Source organism: Parus major, chromosome 2, assembly GCF_001522545.3.
Source record: "Parus major isolate Abel chromosome 2, Parus_major1.1, whole genome shotgun sequence".
In the NCBI taxonomy this organism is placed as follows: domain Eukaryota; kingdom Metazoa; phylum Chordata; class Aves; order Passeriformes; family Paridae; genus Parus; species Parus major.
The window spans coordinates 4394602-4417422 of record NC_031769.1 but is presented as its reverse complement, the minus strand read 5'-3'; the positions used below and the strand labels follow the sequence as shown (position 1 = coordinate 4417422).

General features: G+C 41.5%; 1 protein-coding gene across 1 annotated transcript in view; it reads right to left on the bottom strand.

Annotated features, from left to right (window-relative positions):
• Positions 1 to 22821, bottom strand: part of OXSR1 (oxidative stress responsive kinase 1) — an 87462-nt gene that overhangs the window by 10541 nt on the left and 54100 nt on the right. The window contains exons 6-11 of the mRNA XM_015619624.3: positions 14387 to 14496; positions 10879 to 10980; positions 8054 to 8187; positions 6154 to 6202; positions 3475 to 3540; positions 3111 to 3233 (exon numbers count right to left, since the gene is read on the bottom strand). Of these exons, the coding sequence (XP_015475110.1) occupies positions 3111 to 3233; positions 3475 to 3540; positions 6154 to 6202; positions 8054 to 8187; positions 10879 to 10980; positions 14387 to 14496 (584 nt within the window). The remainder of the gene's footprint in view (positions 1 to 3110; positions 3234 to 3474; positions 3541 to 6153; positions 6203 to 8053; positions 8188 to 10878; positions 10981 to 14386; positions 14497 to 22821) is intronic.

Here is a 22821-nt window from a genome sequence, read left to right as displayed (position 1 = left end):
CAGGTGGCCAAGAGGGCCAATGGCACCTGGCCCAAGTCAGGAACAGTGTGGCCAGCAGGACCAGGGCAGTGACTGTCCCTTGTACCCAGCACTGCTGAGGCACCTTGAATGCTGTGTTCAGTTTTGGGCCCCTCACCAGCAGGACACTGAGGGGCTGGAGCAAGTCCAGAGAGGGAACAGAGCTGGGAATGGCTCTGGAGCACCAGGAGCAGCTGAGGGAGCTGGGGGAGCTCAGCCTGGAGGAAAGGAGACTCAGGGGGGACCTTCTCAATCTCAACTCCCTGACAGGAGGGAGCAGCCAGGTGGGATCAGGCTCTTTTCCCAGGTAACAAGTGAATAGAAGAAATGGCTTTAGTGGCACCAGAGGAGGTTTAGATTGGATATTAGAAAATATTTCTTCACTGAAAGGATGCTCAGGGAGGTGGTACAGTCACCACCTCTGGAGGTGTTCAGAAAACATGAAGAGGTGACACTTGGGAACAGGGTGAACACAGAGGTTCTGGGCTATCAGTTGGAGTCAACAATCCTGGAGGTCTTTTCCAACCTTAACAATACTATGATTTTATGAAACACACAGACAGAAAACAGGACAAACATTAAAAAACATATACCCAAGGCACAAATAGGATGCCTTTGGGGATTAGTTCTTAACTAATTTTTTGCTTGTGTAATCAAAGACGATGTGAGTAAGCAGAGAAATGTGACCACACAACCCACCACTGCACAGATTTATTGGGTAACAGAAGGTGCACACTTTAAAAGCCCACAGAGCACAACTGCTTTAATTTGAATTCAAGGTCTTCAATGCAGAGAGGAAGTTCAGAAGGTCTTTATATCCAAAAGGTAATGTTGACCCAGCATGTCACTATATTCAGTGAATTGATATATTTCTTGCTCTTGATATAATAAATATTTGCTTGCTTTCAGGTACAGTCCTAGGAAGCAACTTGTAAAATACATGTTTGCACATACTAAATTCACCCTATTTTTTTCTTATTTTTTTTGTAAAATAATTTGTTTTCTTTTCTTATTTTTTTTTGTAAAGTGGAAACAAGTAAAAAATACAAACACTTTTCATTTATGTAGGTGATTTTATGCAGGTTAATACTTCAGTATTTTGGCACATTAAGTCAATCCACAGGGCTTCCTTTTACTTTGTGGCTGACAGAAGTAAAATGCAGGTACAGATGGAATCACAGAATCACAAAATGTTTTGGGTTGGAAAGGACCTTTAAAAATTCTCTACTCCATTCCCATTGCAATGGGCAGGAAAAACAGCTGCCACCTAGTTAACAAAAATTATTCTATCCAACAGCTTGGTTAAAATTCCAGAGAGATTTACAGACAGGTAAGATTGATACCAAGTGTTTGAAATATGACCAAACACACAGGATAAACACTAAGCCTCAATAACAGCACTGTATTCATGGCAAAACCTGGCAGTTTGGCAAGTCTTGGACTGCTTGGAAAGGAATCAAATTCAAGTACCCAAGCAGACATGTAGTGAGGTCTGAGGTGCCACAGTGCCCTTCCTGACAGCCTGAAACATACAGGAGCCCCAGAGTGCTGTGTTACACATGGGGTGCCTCCAAAACCATAATACACATCTACAGGGAGGTGACTGAATTAAGACCTACAACTCCAACATCCATCCCAAAGCTTTGCTGAATGGGAGACCTACAAGTAATGGCCAAGCACAACCCAAATGAGAGTGATTGGGACAGGCAGCACAAGGAAAATATATCAAAGCATCAAGGAAAAACTGTCTTGAAAAGGAGTTTGTAAACATGTGTGTCAATCTGTTTTTTCCTGCCTAAGAGGAATGAAACAAGTTAGTACTGTTCAAAACACAGTAAACAGTGCTAAGTTGTGGTATCCTGAGCTTTGAGACAAGATACACCAAGTTCTAAATAATCTCTGAAACAGTATTAAGGTCTTTGACAATATTGCCCCCTAAAATTTGATCGTATTCTAGCCTACAAAAGAAATTTAGAAGAATTCAGATTATAAAGCATCAAAGAATTTCAGCAGTAGCCACCTTGTACCAAGAGATTTTCCTTGTTCATGCATAATATGAAGCTGGACACAATAAGCTCTTTAAGATGTCACAAGAGCTGCTGTCACAAATAATGAATTTACTGTATCAAGTGGTTTTTAAAAGCCCAAGCATTTCAAAAGAAGCTGAAAAGATGCAAAATCTTGTGTTTAATATTTAAGTGTCTATTCACAACAGCAACAGAAGCCAGACTATTGAAAGAGAAATGACAGAAGTTGTAAAGGAATAGATGCTTCAAACCAATGTTTTTTCCCCTTCATACTGAAATGCTTTCTCTAAAAATCCTTCACTCTCTCACTAATTCAATTACAGGATGATTAAAACACAGAATCCACATCCAGCCACCTGCTGTAGTGAAAAGGGACCAGGCAAACCATTATAGTCAAAATCCACACAGGTGACTGCTGGGGGAAGACAACCTGAAAATTCATTGTAATTTTTCAGCTGATCATTATGCATTACTCCTCTGAGTTGTTGGGGGTTTGTGTATGTTTTGGGAGAGAGGAAAGTGGTGTTTTCTTGAGGATTTTCAAGCACAAGACTAATCACTCATGTGATTTCAGGGATGCTGTGAGGTTTTCTACCAGGATTAATCGATTTCAGTGTAACTGTGGGGGCAGAACCAGGCCTTGCATGTTTCAGGAATCAGCCACAAGAAGAGGCCCTATTGATTTCAGTTCCATCCTGGAGAGGGCAGTAGGATAAAACCTCTTCTGACACTTCCAGAAGAAAGCATCTCAAGCAGTCAGCACCCTTAAAGGGAATATCCTAGCTGCAGTGTATTAGTATGCTGAGCTGGAGCAGGCTGTCTGAATTAACATTTCCAATTATGCTGAACATCCCTGAATGAGACCAGCTGTGCCCCACCACAATGACAGAAAAGATCAATATGATGTTTTCAACCTTCAGTCTGCTTTCTTTGCTTTGCCTCCCAACTCAAAGAAAGGAATTACAGCTTGCTGTGCATCATGCTTAAGGCCAAGTGCTCCCCAAATATTTTTAGACCTACCACAACTGCAAAACCAAACAGAGACAGTGGAGTTTGAGGACCCACCCTGAGCTGTGAAATGGCTGCTCTGCCTTCCTCACTTTCTTCATCAAGCTCATCATCACTCCATTCCCAGCCACCATCTTCAGTCTTATGAAGACGCCCACTGGAGCCTGGGACTCTCCGGACCTGCTCAGCACAAGGACACAGAACTTAAATCTCAAGCAAACAGTTTCTACAGCTGATATTAGAAGAAATAGCACCAGAACATCTTCAGGTTCCATCACCTGCCATGGTGTCTGATTATTGTATTGAAATAAATAGTTCTAACTAAAAGAAGCTGTACTGCAGTAGTTATCATTAAAAATGTGAATACAAGCACAAAAAATAGTACAACTGTAACAGCAAGAGCCCAGGAGGTTTTCGGTACCTTTTTGGATCTTTCAGTGATTGTTGGTGCTCTCTGCAACATCTTCTCTTGTAAAAACTCTTTATTCTGCAAAGAAAAGAATACCAAACATTTGCATTGCTGAACATGTCCTTTGATGCCTTCAGTGTCTCTGATAAAGTAACTGTTAAGATGTTTCTAGCAGAAAGTGGTTTACATGTCTCATCCCCATTCCCCCAAGGATATTAACCACTCCCCTACTTGGGGCTGCAGTGTGTGATATTTAATCCTAAAAACCTTTTCAGTTTACAGTGGCACTTTCCTTATGCAAAGTGACATGGAATTAACAACTGAGGAGCTGGATATTATTCTGATTTATTTGGAAATATACATGTTATACTGCAGTATCTGGTACCCTGCTGAGGCATTTGGCATTCTTCCACCTACAGATACTACACCACCTGGATCCAACCCATTTCCTTTATCTTACTCCTACATTTATGCCTGTCCAACTGTCAAAGGCAAACCTCAGAGAGGCTGGGATGCAGGAATCCCTCTGTTCTGGAGTAAAGCGAAATTTGGGCAGCAAGATTTAAAGTGGCTGAAGAAATGTACAGCATTTATGTTTAGAGAGGAAGTACATGCAGTGATCACAACAGACTGAATATTGGGGGACTGCTGTGATGCTTTATTGTATTAAATTTCCTCTTCAGCAAGGCTGCTCCAGAGATCCAAGCTGGCCAATGTGGGCTCCTGAGAATACAATTTTCTCACTGCTGAACTGTGGGGCCAAACTTGTGGCAGCAGGGGAAGCAGGGCAGTCGAGGCTGGCACCCTGGTATTTGGCTGGGTATTCCACATCACACCAGTGCAATTGGAAAGCTCTGCTGTCCCTGCCCACACAGAGCTCCCAGAACTCCCCCAGGATGGCTGCTTGCTGGCAGGATGGAGAGCCTCAAGACACACTCTGTCATTCCTGGTAAGTGGCTCTCAGCATTATCAAACCATACTTTTACATAACCTAGATGGTATTTAAATATATGACTCAATATAGATGTATAGAAGCTGCACTTCTCAGCCCTCAAGTTCCAGCTGTCAGTTTGGCAGTGGCTGATGTGTGACAGTAATTTAACCCCAAGTGTGAACTGGCACATGTTTGCACTTCAAGTGCTGGGTTAAGCACTGCCTCATTTACAATCATGTTAATTTTCTATCACCACCCATGCTAATATGTTACTCTCCAGCAGCTTAATAAAAGCACAAAGGAGATTTAACACACAATGAATTGTGTAACGTGAACCAGAACTCACAGAACCAAATGGAGAAAGGTCAGCAATGTGTAAACCATCTTGTCACTTTGGACACCAAATGTGCATCCAGCATACAGATGCAGTCTAAGCAGCTGCCTAAAATCCCACTATGGACAGTGAAATCCCTGTTAATACTGTCAAGAGCCCAGATATTAATTAAACTTGCCCTAAAGCAAAATTCTGCATTTCATCAACTGGATCACCCTTCAGACTTCCCTGGTTCATAGAATTATCGAATCACATAATACCCTGAGTCAGAGGGGACCCACAAGGTTTGAGTCCAACTCCTGGCCCTGCACAGGACACCCCAACAATCCCACCTTAAAGTGTTGTCCAAATGCTCCTGGAGCTCTGGCAGCCTTGAGGCCATGAGCATTTCCTGGGGAGCCTGTTCAGTGCCCCACCACCCTATGGGTGAAGAACCTCCCCCTCATATCCAAACTAAACATCCCCTGACACAGCTTCAGGCCATTCCTTCAGGTCCTGTCACTGGTCACTAAAGAGATCAGCACCTGTCCCTGTGCTTCTCCTCGTTAAGAGGAACTCATGAACTCCCCCTGAGTTGCACCTGTTAAGATTCCTGTCAGCTTTAATAGGGCATCCAGCTCCTGTACTGATACCTGGTGTGGCCAATTCCATTTAAGCATCTTAATCCAGGAGTTGAAAACTACTCTGATTAATTGGTGATGCTGCTGTGCTATGCCAAGTATGCAGTATCTTTCTGATGGTTTAATCTGTATTCTGCTATAAATCCCATGCACTTTGATCACAAAAATAAGCAAACAGAAAACATTCCCCATGGCCATGGAAATGCAAATCCTGCCCTGTGTCACTGCTGTCTGTCTCCCACAGGAAGACCTCGCACGTTGCATATGCACTAATCTCCAGGCAGTAATTACATAATGCTCGCTGGCAGTTCACTCCAAGGCTAGAAATGGGAGTTTCCCACTGTTTTGTATCACAGGATCTTCACTTTCCATAAGGCAACACAGGGTGAAATATCTTTAGGTAGCTCTTGCACAGTGGGCCTCATTCAGCCCCTTGCACACAGACTGATTATAGAGTTTATGAAAATCTAAGTTACACTCATGGCAGCAGAAACCTTTATGGTTGGACAGGCAGCCAGAATGGCACCATTACAAGGGAAGAACAAACCCAAAAGGCACTGAAAGACATTTAAATGCTCAAGAATTCCTAGATAATTTCTGTTAACAACAGCATACAGAGGAGATACAGAAGGGGGATTTTATTCTGCTCCTTCACAATGACCCATTCAACTCACTCAGCTCTGCTGGCTCCAAGTGAAAGAGCCCACACTCCTGCCAGTAAAGCTGTCACCCACACCTATAATGCTTCTGAAAAGTCCTTTCCACAGCCTCTACACAAATCAGTTTAGGAAGTGTTTTCTTACCTTTGCTTTTGTGAAAAATTTGTGTCTTAGGAGTTCTGCTGCTGTTGGTCTGTCAATAAAAACAGATGTAGAAAAGACAATTATAAATGCTCCCTTTCAACCCAACGGTCTTCCAGGCTGCTGCAGCTTGTTGGCATCTCGTGAGGGCATCAGCTTCTCCTGTATAATTCCCCTAAAATCAATGTATTCCAAGTAAATTTTACACCAGCAATCTTTTAAATTACTCAGTGTATTCTGAACAAGGCCTATTCTGTTCAAAAGCAATGAATAACTTGGGACTGGTGGGAGAATTTGCTCCCATTTTGATGCTGAACTTGAGACTTAGATAACAACAGGATCACAGAAAAAATCTACTCAAAATGGCAATCACAAAATCATCCCTGGAGTGTGGTGATCACCCTGTGCAAACAACAGTTATTTCAGAGATACCTCATTAAATGTGTGTAATTAGTTCTATTAAACACAGGCAGGATGATCAATCTTGGTCTAAAAGAACATGAGCAAATATAAACTATTTTCCACTTTAAGTCAGACTTCAGAATAAATACTGGAAAGCAAAAGACATCCCTTGGTTGGTTTAGGAGAAATTTGCTAAATACTCAAGCCTACATAAGAAAGTGTCAGCTTACAGCATTTTCCACACTGCAAACAGTGCTTAAATAGTAACAGAGTTTAATCAGTGACTTGTAAAGGCCATTCATCACAGGGTTTATTTCATCACAGACTACTCCAACAAAAGGCATCCACCTTAGAAGAAGAAAGCCCCTAAAATAATGAAAAAGCAACTGCACTAAATTCTCTTCCCATGCAATATGCCAACCCCCTGCTTCCACAGTCAGGATGATGCCAGTGTCTGCCAGAAGTGCTTGAGGAGAGAGGAGGGGTGTGCCAAAATTCAGTGATTTTGTTTCATCTGATCAGCACACATCCTAACCTGCAAGGATAGGATATGCTTTAGAAAGGTGAAAAAATGTCATGCTGGGAAAAAAAACCCAGCTATCAACTTTTATCAAGCACTCCACAGGATTCATTACGCATTTCAAGTGTAAAGCTTGTTAGTAGAGAGAGACTCATTGCACAGTGCGTGAGAAGCCTGTGTTCCTGGGTCTGACACAAGAGGGAACTGAAAAATGTCTTCATTATTATTATTTTATGAAAGCACTTTTTCCTTCCCAGAATTATGTCTGCTTACTGAGGAGGAAAAGAAAAAAAACAAGCTAAGAGGCATTAAAAAAATGGCACAGCACATCATCACAGCACACACCATCCCCTTGGTAATATTTCCTACGTCACTGAGTAGTCAAGATACTGTTCAGGGAAGGCTGGAAGTGTCATCAGGTCACTTAAGCAATCTGTATTGATGAAAACATGTTGGTAAAATTTGCCAATGTTTTTCCTGATCTTCCATCCAAACCAAATATTACATAGAATTAAACAAGTCAAAACTATACTCAAAGCCTTCTCTGCACTGGCAAATTTCAAAAAGTTTATTTATGTAGTTTTCAAGTAAACACATATTGCCCAACCTGCAATTTCTGATTTTTAAACACAAAGTAGTTTTGACTGGGAACAAAACATGAACTGAAGTCACCTGCTGGAGGTGGCCAAGGGAAAATGGCCCTGCCCAGGCAGTGGACTGGGATGCACTCTCATTAACCCAAATGGAAAATGTGTGCCCTGGCCAGGCACAGTGCCAGACATTTATCCATAAAAGTAAGGACAGCCAAGAGAATTTGTTGCCACACAGCAAGATTGCTGTGTTCCTTGTGACTGAAAGGTTAGAGGGGCAGAGTATACCAACTTCAAAAATAGGGAACATAATGATGTTTGTGAGTATGGGGTTTTGTTGTTAGCTTGTTTTAACTTATATTTAATTCATTTTGGTGTGATCCATTCTTACCTTTTTTCAGGGTCTTTTTGTAGGCACGATGAAATCATCTTCCTAAACGATTTCCCATATTTCTTCAGCATCTCCTTATCTTGCACGCCAGTTTCCAAAGATGGAGGATCGTTTTGTAGTGTCAGCATTAAAACCTGAAATAATTATTGCTATTGGCAATGAGATTTTCCTTGAGCTTTGTTAGAGACAGATCTTAGGGAAAATCTATTTTATACAAGTACTTTCATCAGGCATCTGAGTCAACAGGGATGTGTTAACAACAAAGACCCACAATTTAAGTTACTGCTTTCCATCCCATCTCTTGGTCCACACTGCAGTCTATGGGCCAAACACAAGGCTGGAATCTGTTCTCAGGTCTGGTTTGTGAGAATAAAAGCACAAGCAGAGCAGAACTTTCACCAGTTTTCCTCATTCCAGATGAGCAGTTGTTTAAGGCTTTTGATTCAAAGTACCTCTCTGAGGTATTTCTTAGCTAGAAATCAAATTAAAGACAGAGGGGCAACATATAAAAATACACGAGTTCATTTCCATGTACCAGTGTGACAGCAGGTGAAGACATTCCTCACATAAGCACCCATCAAGCCAAACTGATTCTTTCCCTCACATCACTTAAATATTCTGAAGGAAAGGAAGAAAATTACTCATTTCCATTTCCACTTGTCACCTACATACAGATGAATATCTATTTTTAGAAAAGGAAACAGCACATAGCACATTTAAATAGCTTTCAACAGCTATATTGCTTAGGGCAGCAAAAGCCCATCAATCTAGCTGAAATTATACAGGCCATGACAGAATTCCCTGCTTTCCTCCCCACTCCTTGAAGGGTCACTTAATGCATGAGTAATTTTGCTGCCTAACAAAATTAATCCACAGTGCAATACAATTACATTCAATAAATAAAATAGAGAAGTCTTCTTGCAGGCTGCATGACTGGAACCCAAACCTCTCAGAACTGGGGACTCAGTTCTATCTAGCATATGACAGCACTAAGTAGGTGCTGTTGATACTAAACATATATTATATTCATATGTTGTTTGAATACCAACATCACTAAATAGGTGATGTTGGTATTCAAAGCTTCATGCAGTGCATTCAAACCACAATAAAAAGAAGTACAGCTTGCAGAAGCTGCTGCAAAATGCTAACAATAATCACAGCCCAGAAGGAAATATCACCTAAATCAGCAGCACCTTCTCCTGAACTGCTCTTTGCTCTACCACAGCCACTGATATTGTAGGAAATTTAATGGCATTTCTGAACTACTCAGCCTCTCAACAGTCCCTGCACACAGATGACAATTCTTTAAAGTAATTCTGTTCTACCAGTTAAATCTGTGCAAAGTCCATCCATTTGACATAGATGTGCCTGCTCTGAGTTAGGAGTAGCTGGATTTCCAAATGCCATCATAATTGTGGTGTGGGAGGGGATGCACCCAGACCCTGAAGAAGTGACACCCAACTCCCACAACACTTCAGCAGTTGAAACTTAGGAAATGGGAGTTTGCCCACAGTGTCATTGGATGGGTTGAGTTGGAAGGGACCTTAAAGCTCATTTAATTCCAACGCCCCTGCTGTGCACAGGGACACCTTCCACTAGCCCATGTTGCTCCAATTCCCACCCAGCCTAGCCTTGAACACCTCCAAGGATGGGACATCCACAGCTTCTCTGGGTAACATATTCCAGTGCCTCACCACCCTCACCCTAAAGAATTCCTTACTCACATCTAATCTAAATCTCACCTCTTTCAGTTTACAGCCACTCCCCTTTGTCCCATCACTACCTGCCTGTGTAAAACATCACTCTCCCAGTGCCAGCAATGGAGGGACCTGACATCCACAGGCCTCATATCCCAGGTCATTGCTCTAACCACGAGCCTTGGGAGTGGAACAGACCCTCCATATTTTCATGTTTGATCCAAAGGACCACACACCCCAGGAGGAGAATCAAAGTGGCCTTCAAGAGGTGGACCAAAGGGGTTTAAAAGTTTTGTGATTGGGACAAGGCCTCATCAGGTATCACAAAGGAGATAAGGAAAAAGATCTCAAAGCTCAGTAGGACAGGATGCTTCAGACCTCAGCTGATGGGTGTCAACTCTTAACTCTGACATGTACCCTCACTCTGAAAGAGCAGCATGTTAGAAGCAGCTCCTGGTTCAAGAGTCAGGAAACAGAGAGTTAGCCAAACTTATAAGGTGATCTAAGGTTCAAGATATTTGAAAAAGAATTTTGATGAGTCAAGGTTTAAATAAGAACATTTCTTTCATTTCAACCTCAATAAAATACTATTGTTGCCAATACCACAGTTTCAAACTGACGTGGTACTTTGAACTGGATCAGTGATTGACAGGATTGTCAGTGTTAAAATTAAACATTCTTTTGGATAACTGGTAACACGAGAGGTATCAAGAGAATGTCTGAGAGGCATTAAGAAGGATTATCAGGGCAGGAGAAAGAATGGCTAGCCAAGTGTCACTGGGTGCCTGTAAGGCATTTTGGATCATTCTTTATAACCCTAAAAACATTTGCTGACTTCAGAGGTTTAAAACACACAGCATCTTCCTTAAGAATGGTGAGACTCAGGATCTAAATAAAAACTGCAGTTTGAGATAATGCTGATGAAGTGGCGTATTTTTAAAAGGTGACTCAAGATACATCCAAGAACATCATGATCCACAAGTGCAGGTTGAAAGGACAAACTCTTCTATGTAATGTGCTAAGTTGAGAGGACAAACTCTTCCATGCAACATGCTAGCCAAATTCTTGGAAACATCCACAGAACACACTGATCCCTTATCTTCCACAAATATCTGGAGATCTGCTCACCTTCATCGGTGGGTATTTATGGTAGGGAGCTGCTCCCGTGGCCAGTTCAATAGCAGTGATCCCAAAGCTCCAGATGTCTGCCTTGAAATCATATCCTCTGACCTGAAAAATATTAGAGAGAAAATGTTATCATGTGCCTCTTGCTGGCCTACACTACCATCCCTTTCACACACAGCTACCCCACAAATTCACAAAGACCAGTACTATAGAAATGGAAACATTTTCTCCCTTCTCTCCCCATAGCTCCTCATACCTTCAAGGAGGTGTTTTAGAAGTCACTGTCTGGTGAAAATCATGGCTATGCACTGTACAACTAGAACAACTCTGCCATAAACTCCACTGCAGAGCATAAAGGGGCAGAGGGCTAACCCAGGCTCTGATTTCTACACACAGACACAGAAAGTCATTACACAGTGTAATAAAACTCTCAGAGTTAGTAGATGGACTGCTACCCCTTGGGACACCCCCCTCACTACACTTTTAGTCAGCCACTTAATCAACCTGACTGCAAATATGCTCCATCCTGGACCTCCACGACACACCAGCCTAGTAAAAGCCCCTCATTCCTGCCTGCAGACTAATGTTTCCCTCCACTAATTAACAGTAGCTTCTGCACTTGACATTAAACACAGGCTTGTTCAGGAAAATTTATAGCATTTACTTCCCCTCCTGCACAGGAAAAAATATTTCATATGCCAAAGCGGTTACTTCCTCATTATCATTAGGTAATATTTTGGCACTTGCTTTCTCCGCTGCAGGGGAGAGACATTATGTACTAACTTCAAGAGCAGCTCCAAAAATCAAAGTGTTTTGGTTGCTCAGGATGGTTTGTGTTTCTTCTTGCTACACTATGGAAAAATGAAAATTGAATCAGAGCAGAGCTAACAGGGGTCCTGTGCTCAGCTAACCTAACAAGCTTCAGAAAGACATTCCTTGTGATGCAGCCAAAAAGCATTCCCCAAGCTACCTTAAAGATGATCTTGAACCTTGGCAAACTAATAAAAACCCCTCCTGCACTATTTGTCATGTAATACTAGAGCTGGACTGAAACTTGTTATAGAGACAGGAATTTATATCTTGCACTGATTTCTTCCACCCTATAAGCACAATTTTCATGAGCCCTAAAAGTCTGAAATGTTTCCTGAAGTGCCTCAGTTTATGGATACCAAGACTTTGAACAGTTTTCAAGTGAGTTAAATAAACAAGCACAGATATCTAGTACCATTTAAAAGAGCACAGGACAAGAAGAAATACACTGTAAGTATAGTTTTCTGTCTTCTCACACTACTTTTAGATTTTATGAATAACTTTTGAGCATTTCTTAGCTCCATCTTTCAGTTACTCTTGCAGCACACCAATACACCGTACAACTCTCCATTTCCTGACAAGATTTTAATTGCTTAGTGCAAGGACTTTTTCATTTCATTTCATTTCACATAATCCTACTTGCAAGAGAAAGCTATAAAGCTCAAAACTGTCTGCAGCAGTTCATCTTGACATCTGTCCAATACATGAGTCACCACCCTGCAGTTAGTTTATATCAACATTTATTTTTCTCATCAACTTCTTTTTTTGCTATAAATCTGTCAAGTGACCATACATTAAAAGACAATGTTGAGCAACCAAATATTAACATTCTGAAGGAATTTAATGGTGCTGAAGCAAACCAGATGGAATAGGGTCGGTAATATCTACATGTGAAAGGCCAACCTAGAGGAAGGGCTCTGTCCTTGTTCCTGGTTGGATCGAGGGCTCAGAGTGACACCTGCTGGAAGGCAGCAAGATCATCTAATGGACATTGAATGATTTCTCATCAGCATCCCAGACACTGCTTTAACATGACATTTTCAGCTGATTAGACATGCACAGCCTTGGTGGAGGTACTTCACACCATAAAAACTTACCTGCTTTGGAAACGTATTTGTGGGGAACCACCCCTCACTTTGTCACTGAAACCTTTATTTCCCATTTTTAGCTCCTTCCTTAAGGTATTTTTCCCTTCTGTCCTGAGGACTGCAGTTGCAAAGAACTTGGAGCAGCGCCATTAGGTGCTGAGCAGGCTGCCTGATCATGCCCTGGGCATGACAGACAGGACAGAAAATCAAGGGACAGTGCTGATATAGCTTCATAAACACCAAACACTCTAGTTTTATTTATTTTAACTCAGCATTAAATAAAAAAATCCAGGAGAATATGACAGTGAAGTAGTTCAGAACCAAGTGTGCAAAGACAGCCCTGACCTGTGGCTTTATTCTGCCCTGTTAGAGCAGGACTCTGATGAGGCTGCAGCAGTGCTGGAATGCACCGGCCCCTCGGTGCCACCATGGGGAGCCACTGAAAAGGCCAAGCATTGAACAAGCCTTTCATCAATAATATATTTAAGCTACTCCAAAATTAGCACCATTCCTCAGGGAGTTTTAGATATTGGGGAAAAAAGCATTTTAATGCACTTGTGTTTAGCTGCATTTGATTTTAGATACAGATATACATGGGGGTCTTATTCAAGATCCTCCCAAGCTTAAAAATATTGTATTGGGAACAACAGCAAGTAGAAATCCATCAGGATGGATTTACTTTAATAAAACAAATCCTTAAATATTTTTGTTTAAAAAAAATTGAAAGAAAAATGGAAACCCATTAATAGCCAGTTACATTTCTGCTTAGCACACCCGTCAGAAACCCAGGCCTCTGTCAAACTGATTTTAAGGGGATGAGGGATAATTTTTGGAATGTTCATGGCAGTGAACATCAATGCCATTGACAGCTACTGCAAATGCCTTGGTAAGATTATGCTGTAATTTGCTCTGTGAATCTTGCTCTGAAATGGGCAGCAACTTTACATTAAACAAAGTTTCCAGGTGTCCTTTATCAGAAGTCACACAGACAAAGCTTCTGCAGTTTAGTTTAGAAGCAGTGGAGGACAAAAAGTGACATTTCTCCATGCAAAGGGAAAAATAATGACATCTTTTAGTCAGCAAAAGAGCAGAGGAAGAAGGGAGAGATGCACACATTCCTCAGCATTTAAATATTCACAAGCCAAAAAAAGTTAAAAACCTGAATGAAGTCAAATGCATATTTTTATACTGAATAAACTCCCCACTCTGACATGTCACAACTAACTACCTCAAATTCTTGTTTGCAGATGCAGAAGAGCACGTTACTGAGCTATGCATGTGCATATTTACCATGTGTGAAACTATTTATATTCTACCTCACATTCATGCAAAAGGGAGGGGCAGGTTAATCTTCTTTATGCAACAACTGAGCTGTCTCATCCTCACCTTAGGCAGAAGCCCAAAGAGAAGCAATGGGGCAAAAATCTACTGAACACTTAACATTCTCCAGTGTGAGTCTGGCTGCAATAGGCAAGTCACAGAAAATCCTGTGGTTTTAAGAAAACCCTTCAGGATGTCAAATTATCATCCTAGTTAGAAATAAATAGTCATTGCTGATAGCAGGGAATTCAAGGTGCAGATCAGCTCAGAGGACACTAGGAAAAATAATTCACCTGTTCCATAACTTCTGGTGCCATCCAGCAAGGTGTGCCCACAAAGGTTTTCCTGACTTTATTCCTGGTAATGTCACCACCAGTGGCCAGGAACGCGCTAACACCAAAGTCTGAAAAGAAAACAAGAGCAGAATTTATTAAGAACATATCCTGAGCAAAATGAGGGGCTGTCCCTTCTTTCCCCTCGTATTCCCAGCCACCTACTAAGTACCAGACCGTGCAGTCATGCATGAGGGGTTTCCTAATAAAGGAGGAATGATCAACAGTTAGCTAAGAGAGCTGGTACATGAACTGCCATTCAGCAGTTCGCCATTCAGTTCCTGGGGACAGCAGAGCTTTCAGCTCTGGCCGGCTGAGAGGAAAATTCCACTTCCCATTACAGCCCACTGGTCACATTAGAGCCTGCCCACACTCCCCCAGCAGCCCTGCTGCTGTACAAACCTGCCCTGCCAGCCAGAGCTGTGTTTACACTTGCATACACACATAACTGTGCTGACCCTCAAGCAGCATCCTTTAACATCCACAGCAATCAAGCTGGGTGCAGAAGAAGTCCCTTGAAAACATTTAACTGTTCTAACTGAGGTATCAGCCCCTTATTCCGGATTTTTTATTACCAAAATATGCTTTATTTGATAATTCTCCATGGCTGAAATTCTCAGTGCTTTAACAGGACCTCGGACTGGCTCCTGATGATACTGAATGTGCCACAGAGCATCCCAGGGAAGCCTCACAGACAGTGATTCACACCCTGCACAGCATCACCTCACCTGAAACACCCTTCACAAACCAGGATACTCATGGACACCCTTTGCAGTCACTGGTAGTTGAATTTCTTGGAATAAATCACTCTTTTACGGGAAAACTATGCTGTAACTTCATGTTCTATGCAATTAAGAATGGAATGGAAAAGAGAATCTGTTACCAGCAGCAGCATACAGGGATAGCAAGGGGATAAGGTATATTTGTTCAGAGAAGAGTATTATAAAAGATCTGGCAACCAAGTTATTCAAGATGGCACTTTGTTGGGAGAAAAAAAATAAGATAAAATCAAGTGACAGGGAAACTGTTAACACAGAACTCTAAGTATTTCTTCCCAATCTGCTCCAAACTACACCATTTATGTATTGCTGAATTACAGGCCTGCAATGGGACTATAATTCAATAAACAACTCAATTCCCCCTAACTTTATCCACACACAGACTTTTTTTTTAAACACAATACAAGCAATCAAAATCTCAAATGCCATTTTTGAGATTGATGACAGACTTGGAGGGCAAATCTCTGAAATTCTGGTGCTATTTAACATAACACCAGACCATTATTGATCACAACTGGTTTGAAAATTCTTGAAACTCTGTTTACAATACAAAACGTAGAAGCCTTTGCCTCTATGGCCAGAGGAACCAGGGTTACTCCATGGTTAAATTGAAGAATCAACTGCAACATAAGATCCCTCCTTACAATTTTAAGTCATGGTATCTATATGAGGAGTGTCCCAAGTTCCCTCTGCATCACACCAGCAGTGCAATGAATCACTTCTCATTAGAATTGCAGTATTTGACAAACTCCTCTGAAGTGATCACTCAGAATATGCTGAAAGCTTCCAGCTCACTTCAGTTAGAGACTTCCAGGACAGGAACTTAGTACTGAAGTACTAGGTATGGGTAACTGCAAAGTGACATTAAAGAAAGTTGCATAGAAATCACAGAACTAAAACCAGCACTAACAAAAGCCTATCACTAGAATTCAGCTCTTCCAGATGTGCTGTCCTGTTCTTTCCTGCTCCCAAAGGTATCTTGGCTTCCTGCTATGCTTGAAGTTTTAGCACACCTAGATGGATCAATGTCCCCATCAGTACTGCAACCTGAATCCTCTGGAAATCCACTTTTTGCAAGGGTGATTCTTGCTTTGAGATCTTCCATGTGAGTATCCACCACCTTTCCTTTTCTCAGAAACTGCAGGAGCTCCCTAAATGATTCAGAGTGAAGTTGCCTTTCGCTGCTCATTACAGGAAGTCTCTCAACATCTATTGTTCTAAACACAAGAGCAATTAGATGTCCTTTTAAATAAGATAATACTAACAGAAACTTGTCCAAGTGCCATCAACATTTTATTGTTATGTGCTGTATTTGAACTTGCACATATTATCTTACCTCAAGTTTCCATGCAGTCATTTTGAGGGGAAAGGAAATGCCATTCAAAGCAAAAGCATTCCAGAAGTAAAAACACAAGTCCTTCACACAGTATTCACCACATCTCACATCAAACATGGGTTTATAAATTCCAGATGGAAATCAGGCCCCTACATCTGCCAACTGAAGAAATCTTAAATGGAATTAAAGTTTATTTCATTACATGGTTGATTTATTTAATATTTTCCCAGTTAATTTCCCTCATTTCCAGTGGGCTAAAACAGGCTCAAACAGCCTGTGATACTCCCCTGTAAGGAATGACTTTGGGACCATCTTCTCAAATGTCATCTTACTAACTTTATCCAAGGCCCAGCTATTCAGATAAGAATGTGCCTGCTCTCAGGAAATATCTACAAAGCAATAAAACACAACCCCTACTACAAGTTTGGGTTCAATTCCTACTTCTGAGCAGTTGGGACCATCTGTGCCTCAGTCTCTCTGCCCCCAGAAAGGGTAAAACAGAACCAGGTTATTGCAAATGAATTTAACTCTAAAAAAATGGGAAAATCCATGAAATTCAGGATAGCTCCAAAGTGTTTACACATTTGTACTCTTCCTTGGCAGCTCGTAGTTTATATTGGCTCACTGTGGTGATAACTGGAAAGGACTGAATCACCAGAGACAGGGAGGAATTGGAAACGGTTGGACCTGGCTTGCAGTACCAGTAACCACCACTGCTGGGGATCCACCGACTGTCAGATGTCCTAAAGGAGCCCAAAAACTGCAGACTTCCAGCAATCTGATTGCAAATAACAGTCTCCAGGGTGTCTGGATGGAAGTGGTGGGATATTTTTATTTTTTTTTCCTCTTCCCATTCTCTGAAGCAATGTAGAAAAGATTCAGCTGATGGAGCTGTTTCAGTCGTTTAAACCAAAGATTGCTTAAAAAAAAGAAAACTAAACAAAAAAATAAAGATGTATATCTCCAGACTCTCATATCACAGTAAAACCAATCCAGGATGGGAATGTCAATTCTGCTGATGCAAGCTCTGCACAAAATATGAAAAATTTTGTCTCTTCCAGCAGAAACACGTGTTGCAAACCACATAGCCTACAGGACACTCTACAGTGGCATTGAAGTTGCAGAGTAGTGTTTGAAAAAGGATGCCATGAGGCAACAATTCCTCAGGTATCCAAACCATCAACTTAAAAACTACTCTGGCCACTCAAGAAATGTAGAACTGAAAAGGAAGACCCAGTACACACAACTCAGCAAACACAGGAATGCTGTGGCACATCACAGCAGGTATCACTACAGGTGTGTCTCTCAGGAAGATACATTTCTATCAAATTCTACATTGCTTTATCCAAATCTAGAAGTCAGCTGTTAAAAATAATCCCTCCTTGGCCCCTTCATATTATAACATTACTTTAATCCAAAAAGACCAAGTACCTGCTACTGCATGTAGCTACCAACAGGGTACACAGAGAGAAAGGAAGATTGTGCACTAAGAGCCAGGACCAAAACCTGCTGATATCAGAAGGGCTCCTACAGAGTTTGGTGTGCTTGAATCAGACCCTAAAGCAGTTGTCAACTTCAGCAGGGGCAGAAAAACAGAATAACTCAATCCTGACTTCAAAATCATTTCAAGTTGTCTTTAAACAAAAAGCATTTCAGAAGACTAGGTGTTTTTTTCACTGGTCACCTTCCTTCTTGTTAGTTGTTCATCATCAGAAAATATCTGCAGTTTTACTTGGTGCTTTTCCTGTAAACCTTAAAGCTTTTAGAGCACTGAAGATGAATGAACCTGGCAGCAAGAGGAGGAAGGGAGTGATAAATAGCAATTTTGTGCTGAGAACGCAGCAGGTGGTAGGACACCAGATAAAAGGAAGATTAGTGGAGAACAAGAATCAAAGGCTTCTTTCCTTTTAAAGTCTAGATGGATGCACAGTGGTATTGGATCTGTAAATGCACACTTGTCCTCCTACTTCACAAATCAACTTCAGGATGACAAAGCCCAGGCTGGGTGACGCCACCCATTGCCCTCGGAGATGTTCACAAGTGGTCTCAACAATCAAACAGTGCAACATCTCTTCAGGAAACACAGATAGTACAAGTGACACAAAGAAAAAGTTATTTCACAACTCAATGCTGCAGGAGAAGTCTCCACCAGACAAAGAGAAAAATACTTTTGGCCTTTTTTTTTTGAAAGGGAGAAGAGGCTTCAAGGTGTTCATGATAGAACACAGGCTCCTCAAGTAAGACGTGCAATTGACACTCCCCTCCCAAGTTAGATTTGTACCTTGCCCCTTGTTCAGGCAATTTAATCTCCCAAAGTTAGAGTTTCCTAAGGGAAAGTGGGGAATGACACTGCCTGCATCATAGCTCTATGTTTATGTAGAGCGCTATTTTAGTGCAATGAATTAAGAGCAGTCAGGAACACAGCGAACCGGTGACAAGCTGGCATGGATTTGTGGAAAGTTACACAAATTCAGTTACACAAGTTTTGCCTGGCCTTAACTATCCCCGTTTTATAAATAGATAAAGAGAGAGGGGTTAGGCAAATTGCCCAGGATCAATTAGCAAGTCCTGAACGACTTAGTGAAATCTCAATCTACTTCAACTGCTTGGCAACACGGCCTGCCCAGGCCATGGCTGACACTGCGGGCACCTCTCGGGAGTACGTGTTGAGAATTCTCTGGTTTTAAATCCTGAAGAGATTGTGCTATTGTCTCCACAACCAAAAAATCCACACATGGAGGGATGTGCGCCTCTCAGCCTTCAGCAGACACTTGGTATCATTGCATTCAACCTCAGAGAGGTGTGTGACAGCATTATTTTAATATCCCAGTGGATAAAATGAGGGGGAAAAAGAGATTTAGTCTCCATTCGGTCTCAGTAGGATGCTCATATCATGCCATTGCTGGAGAGTGGCTCATGCTGAGCAAGTCTCATGTACCCTGGGAGAGTTTCTCCTCAACCTCTCCCATCCCTTCCCAGTCTATCAAGATGTTCACTTCATTTTGCAGTAATTTATAGGTCCTGCATAATTAAATAAACTGACAAATGCAAAGCCTTGCTTACTGTGAGAAGCCATCTCCTGGTTTATGCATCAATAATGGTGCCGATGGAGTTTTATGTTGACAGAGTGTTTTTATCCGTGCACTTTTAGACTCCAGGGAGCTGATAAATGCCAGGGCAAAGAGGTTTTATGCTCTGATTAAAAGAAATGAAGTAATTGCCATGGAGAGGCTGGAACACAAAAGAACATGGCTATCTCCATTTACTTTGCAACCACTGTCAGCACAGCCCAGAACAACGGTATCTGGGAAAGAGTCCTGCTCTCTCCAAAAGACAGATTAAACCAGTGTGAAGGAGAACACTTCAAACTGAGAAAGCGACACTCTGAATTGAAACAGGCTCCAAAAACTTGGTGCCAAGCCACAAGCCAGAGGCAGTGTCCTTGGGGAAAAAAGAGAAATGTTCAGATAGAAGCAAACTGCCTCACTTTAGGTCTCGCTGGTCAGCTGGATCTGTTAAACGCAATTTTCTCCTTGGTTCAGTGGATGCACTTTTTGAAAGCCAAAGGAGCGATACAGTTAAAAATAGAGCCATGAGTAAAAATAAGATCTGGGGAGGAGTTTCAAGCTGGGAATTTGTGAAAGCCATTAGAGGAATTTTTAGAATTCCCATTTTCAGCAGATGCCCCCAAGCTCACAGATCTATCTCTTTACCTGCAGCCACCTCAACTCACAGTGCTCCCAAAGTGGCTTTCTCCAGAAACATAAATACCAATTCAGGGTTACAAACAGAACCTGAGAAAAGTCTGACACACCTTCATCAAGTTGCTTTTTCTGTTCACCCTTAGCAGAATTGCACAGCCCAAAATTCACAAAAGAGGCTTTAATTTTCACTGGTTAGAACTGTGTAATACTGCAGCAAAATTACTGTCATGAATTCCACACAGTGAAAGTTTCAAGCAATTAAATCACTGACACATTGTGGAGGTACAGTCCTGCAGTGGGGTTTCCACCACTTAAATCTCAAATGCACCTTTGCTTTTTTCCCCTCAAAGGATTTCCATATTGAGATGTACATTCCTCATTTACATTTGAGAATTACACTTCATCTGGGACAGGAATTATGTCAAGCACTAGGAAAGCACAGGAACACAAGGTCACAAAAGCCAAAGATTGAATAAGATCTTCTTAACAACTGTTCAAAGGCAATTTGGATAGAGGAGTGGCAGAAAGGAAGGAGTCATTATAAAAGAATGGAAGCCTTTCTTCCCTGCTACATGAATTAAATTTTTTATGTATACCAAACCGGCTCCTTGCAGGGAGGTGCCCCATCCAACCCTCAGGCTACATTCCACAGCTGATCAATCTTTTGTTTTTTATCTCATGGTGTAACTTCCCAGAGAAATTTAGGAGCATTTGTTTCATGGGAATGAAGTGATGTCATCCAGCTCATAATTGAAGCACTCAACAATCACCAGAATTATTCATAATATGCATTAATATTATTGTCAAAGGCAAGTGCTTTGATCTCGCTGAAACAAATCTCATTTTATTTGGATTGGTTTGCTTCCGGCATTTTTTCCTCCTCAAAAAATTCCCCAGAAATTCTGCTACTTCATCCTGGGTCAGGAGGCAAGGAAGTTTAAGTGTTAGAAATTCCCACAGAAACAAAAATCTCATGTTATGGCCAGGTCAGGCTCTTCTCTATTATTCATTCATTTATTTTCATTTCTTTCAAGTCATCAGCTGCCTCCACAAAAACGAAAGAGCTTCCTGCCACTGCAGTGAACCCTCTGACCTTGGTTTAGTGGCCCTGCTGTGGCTGATGAAAGGTGGCAGGGTTGGTCCTTCTGCATGTTCAAAGAAAGAATTTGTAAAGAGAGAACTCTGCACATCTCTCAGTGCTGCTTTCGCAGGATATGCAGAGAGATGAATTTCATCATTTAAGTGTTGCACATATAAACCACAAGTAGCTCAGTCTAGGGAACATGTATAATTACTGACAAAATTAGCCCTCTGAAATGCACAGAGTTTAGACCAGTCAACCTTAAATCTATTTATCAACTAAAAACTGCTCAGGAGAAAAAAATACATAAACAGGTATCTATTAATGCCAGTGTGCATTAAGACAAAAAAGCCAAGCCCTGGCAGCCTTGTGGAAGAGAAACACAAGAAGCTCTCTCTAGGCTGGCAGAAACACCCCGAGTTACAGCATTTTTCAGCCTCTTCCAAAACAGCATCAAAAGCTCCATGCAATTACAAATCCAACGTGTTATATCTTGGTCTCATTATGGAACAAAAGTGTAGGATTTCACTGTATAAAGTTTGTTCCTTTGAGTGTTTTAGAAGCCACTCCCTATCTTCCATCAGCTGCCACATAACTGAATTATCTATACCTCATTAGAAATATAACAGCAGGCATTAAGGACACCAGAAGACTTCAAAAAGAAAACAAAGATACTTCAGGTTTTAAACAGAAAGAGGTGTTATGTCCTGTAAAAGGGCTTATTGTCCTCTGCAGAGAGGAGAGCTACCTATAAAAAACTGCACTGCAAGATGTTTTACTTCCTGGTGGGAAATCGACACCTTTCATTCCAAGATACAAAACCAGGCATAGATATAAATAATAAGGAATAAACCATGCTACAGGCACTTCTCCCTCACACAACAGTCCCTTGTCCCCCTAAACTCCCAGCACACTGTCCTGACCCACTGCTGTGATTCTACCAGCAGGACAGGGCACTCAACAAGAGACCTTGCCACACACAGATATGGCTCTTCCCAATAAAATATGGGATTGAAAATGTTACACGTGTACAGAGATGTTTGCCAAGCTGGCAGGATGGGACACAAGCTCTGCTCCCCAGCTAGAGGTGGCACTAGGACTGGAAAGGCACTACAAGACCCATGGGAAGAACATAGTACTGAGGGAAAGGAGAACTGGAGAAAAATTGTACACAGGATAGGAAAACAGTATGCTGGGAAGAGAAGGAAAAACAAATATCACAGGTTCTAAATGTACTCTCCAAAAATCTTGGCTTACTTAATAGTCTGCAATAATAATAATAATCAAAAACACAAAATAGTTTGGGTTGGAAGGGACCTTTAATGGTCATCTTGTCCAACCCTCTGCCATGGCCAGGAACACCTTCAACCAGAACAGGTTGCTCAGAGCCCCATTCAACCTTGAATGTTTTCAGGGATGGGGCATAAATCTTGATTTATGGAAAGAAGGGTGAAGTCTGTAGGAAAATATCAGAAGAGGATATGGGGGCAAAGCAC